Here is a 2,307-nt window from a genome sequence, read left to right on the forward strand (position 1 = left end):
GAAAAGTTCAAGGGGTATGAATACTTTTGCAAACCACTGTATATCTGTTCTACCTTGACACTGTCCAGTAATCATATCTCATGATAACTAGTTTCGGCTGTTTTACTCTATCGGCCCAGACTTCAAGACTCCAGCAATTAATGACCTATCTTATTTTAATAAGGTGTTTCCAGGCTGACAGCCCTGTTATTGGTCAGGTGGTTACAGTTGTCGAACTGTGATTGGTTGTAAGCATGTCACATGATGTTATATTATCGGCTGCTCTACGCTGAGGAGCCAGCCACAACTCGACAGACTTCGCTGATCGACCTCTYCTTTGTTGTTGCTCAGATTAAATCACTTGACGACCATACACGCAAACTTTCTGTGCATTTATTCCAACGTGTTTCTGCATTCTTGGTAAATCCTGCCAACAACGCCAAAAAACTGTGGTGGCAAGATTTACCAAGAATGCAGAAACACGTTGGAATAAATGCACAGAAAGTTTGCGTGTATGGTCGTCAAATGATTTAATCTGAGCAGCAACACAGCAGAGGTCGATCAGCTAAGTCTGTCGAGTTGTGGCTGGCTCGTCAGCGTAGAGCAGCCGATAATAACATGTGACATGCTTACAACCAATCACAGTTTGACAACTGTAACCACCTAACCAATAACAGGGCTGTCAGCCTGGAAACACCTTATCAGAATAAAAGAGGTCATGCATTGCTGGAGTCTTGAAGTCTGGGCCGATAGAGTAAAACAGCCGAAACTAGTTATCATGAGATATGATTACTAGACAGTGTTAAGGTAGAACAGATATACATAATTAATCCATAACAGTAAAAATTAAATGTATGAACAATGAGTTAAATAACGAAAAATTATGATTTTTTTTACATTTCATTTTAAACTTAGTGCCTCATCAGTCTCTGCAAAACGGTCTTAAAAAGTGGAATAGTTTCAGAACGAAGTTCTTTAATGGAAAATTGAGAAAATGTTGAATTTTAAGAAGAGATTATTCACAGAAACGTGGAACAACTTTAAAGAGACATGTTGCTATCAGGTCCAAAATTATCTTTTTTTACTTACACGTGACACAATTTGATATGTTTATGTAATGAATGAAATATGAGTTCATGAGATTTGAAAATCATTGCATTTTGTTTTTATTTACATTTTACACAAACACCCCAACTTTTCCAGAACTTGGGTTCTAAAACAGTTTGGAGGTGGAATGTTGCAGAAAGTTACAGCTGTAAATAAAAACAAAAACAGTGTGTTAACATAAAAAAAATACAGTTTTGGTAGCAAACAAGAATAAATTCTCGGCTGAATTTATGCAAATTGTACTCCTTTTTATTTATCTTCATTTTTAATTTAAACACGTGATGCCTTCCAGTCCAGCCTGACTTTATCAACAGTTTAAAATAAAAAAAGCTCCCTGCCAAACCCAAAACTTCTCGTGCCCCCTCAACAGGAAAGTGTTATAAAAGCAAATAGACTGTCCATTTCATCCTGTCACAGCACCATAGTGGGGGAACCCAGATCAGCCAGTCTGTGTCCACGCAGAGCCCCCCCTCCGTCACTGTGGAGCGAGTGGYATGCCTCTGGCGTCGGTCACCTGGCCCTCCTGCAGGTTTTTCACCAGCTGTGCGAGCCAGCGCTTGGTGGTGGTGTCGTCCTTCAGCACCTGGGCGAAGGTGCTGTCCTTCAGCTGGTCGGGGAGACACTGACGCAGCGCCTCTCTGGCTCTGAGGAAACATCAGGGCATTTTTTAAAGCTCATCTAAAAATTACATCTGACAACTAAAACGCGATGAAACAACAAAACCCAGAGACCTGCAGCCTTCATTGTTACAAAATAAACCAGTCATAGAGTTAAACCATGTTTACTAGACAAAATTATCTTCCMTTAGGGCAGAGATTCTTAACCTGTGGGCCGCGAGCGCCACCTTGAGGGCCTCAAAAGAACAACAGTTTTTAACTTTGGGCCGCAGAGGGCCGTGGGACCACATTGATTTTGATTAAGGTGCAATACACTTTCTCACCACTAGTAGCAGTAGTGCGCCACTCAGATGTTTAACAACTTTTAATATGTAGAAGAAGAACCTTAGAAACCTGCAGAGAATGGAAGCTTATTTTAAATAAAAAGTAGAAGCAAAAATGAAAGTAACTCATCAAAAAAGTTTGTCACTAATATGAAGAGCAGCTTCTGTTTTTACCATGAAATATTTTAAATAGTGGTGTCCCGATACCAGTTTTTTCAAGACTGAGTACAAGTACGAGTACTTCAGTTTAGGTACTCACCGATACCAAATAGCAGGGTTCG

At 40.1% G+C, this 2,307-nt stretch overlaps 1 protein-coding gene across 2 annotated transcripts in view; it reads right to left on the bottom strand.

The window, feature by feature from the left end:
- Positions 1–1,121: 1,121 nt before the first annotated feature.
- LOC106524050 (cell differentiation protein RCD1 homolog) overlaps positions 1,122–2,307 on the bottom strand; it is a 10,618-nt gene continuing 9,432 nt past the window's right edge. For both annotated transcript variants that reach the window (XM_014017684.1, XM_014017685.1), the window contains exon 8: positions 1,122–1,730. In XM_014017684.1, coding sequence (XP_013873138.1) covers positions 1,562–1,730 — 169 coding nt within the window. In that variant the 3' untranslated portion in view covers positions 1,122–1,561. The remainder of the gene's footprint in view (positions 1,731–2,307) is intronic.

This window comes from Austrofundulus limnaeus, unplaced genomic scaffold (assembly GCF_001266775.1).
Source record: "Austrofundulus limnaeus strain Quisiro unplaced genomic scaffold, Austrofundulus_limnaeus-1.0 Scaffold174, whole genome shotgun sequence".
NCBI classification, from domain to species: Eukaryota; Metazoa; Chordata; class Actinopteri; order Cyprinodontiformes; family Rivulidae; genus Austrofundulus; species Austrofundulus limnaeus.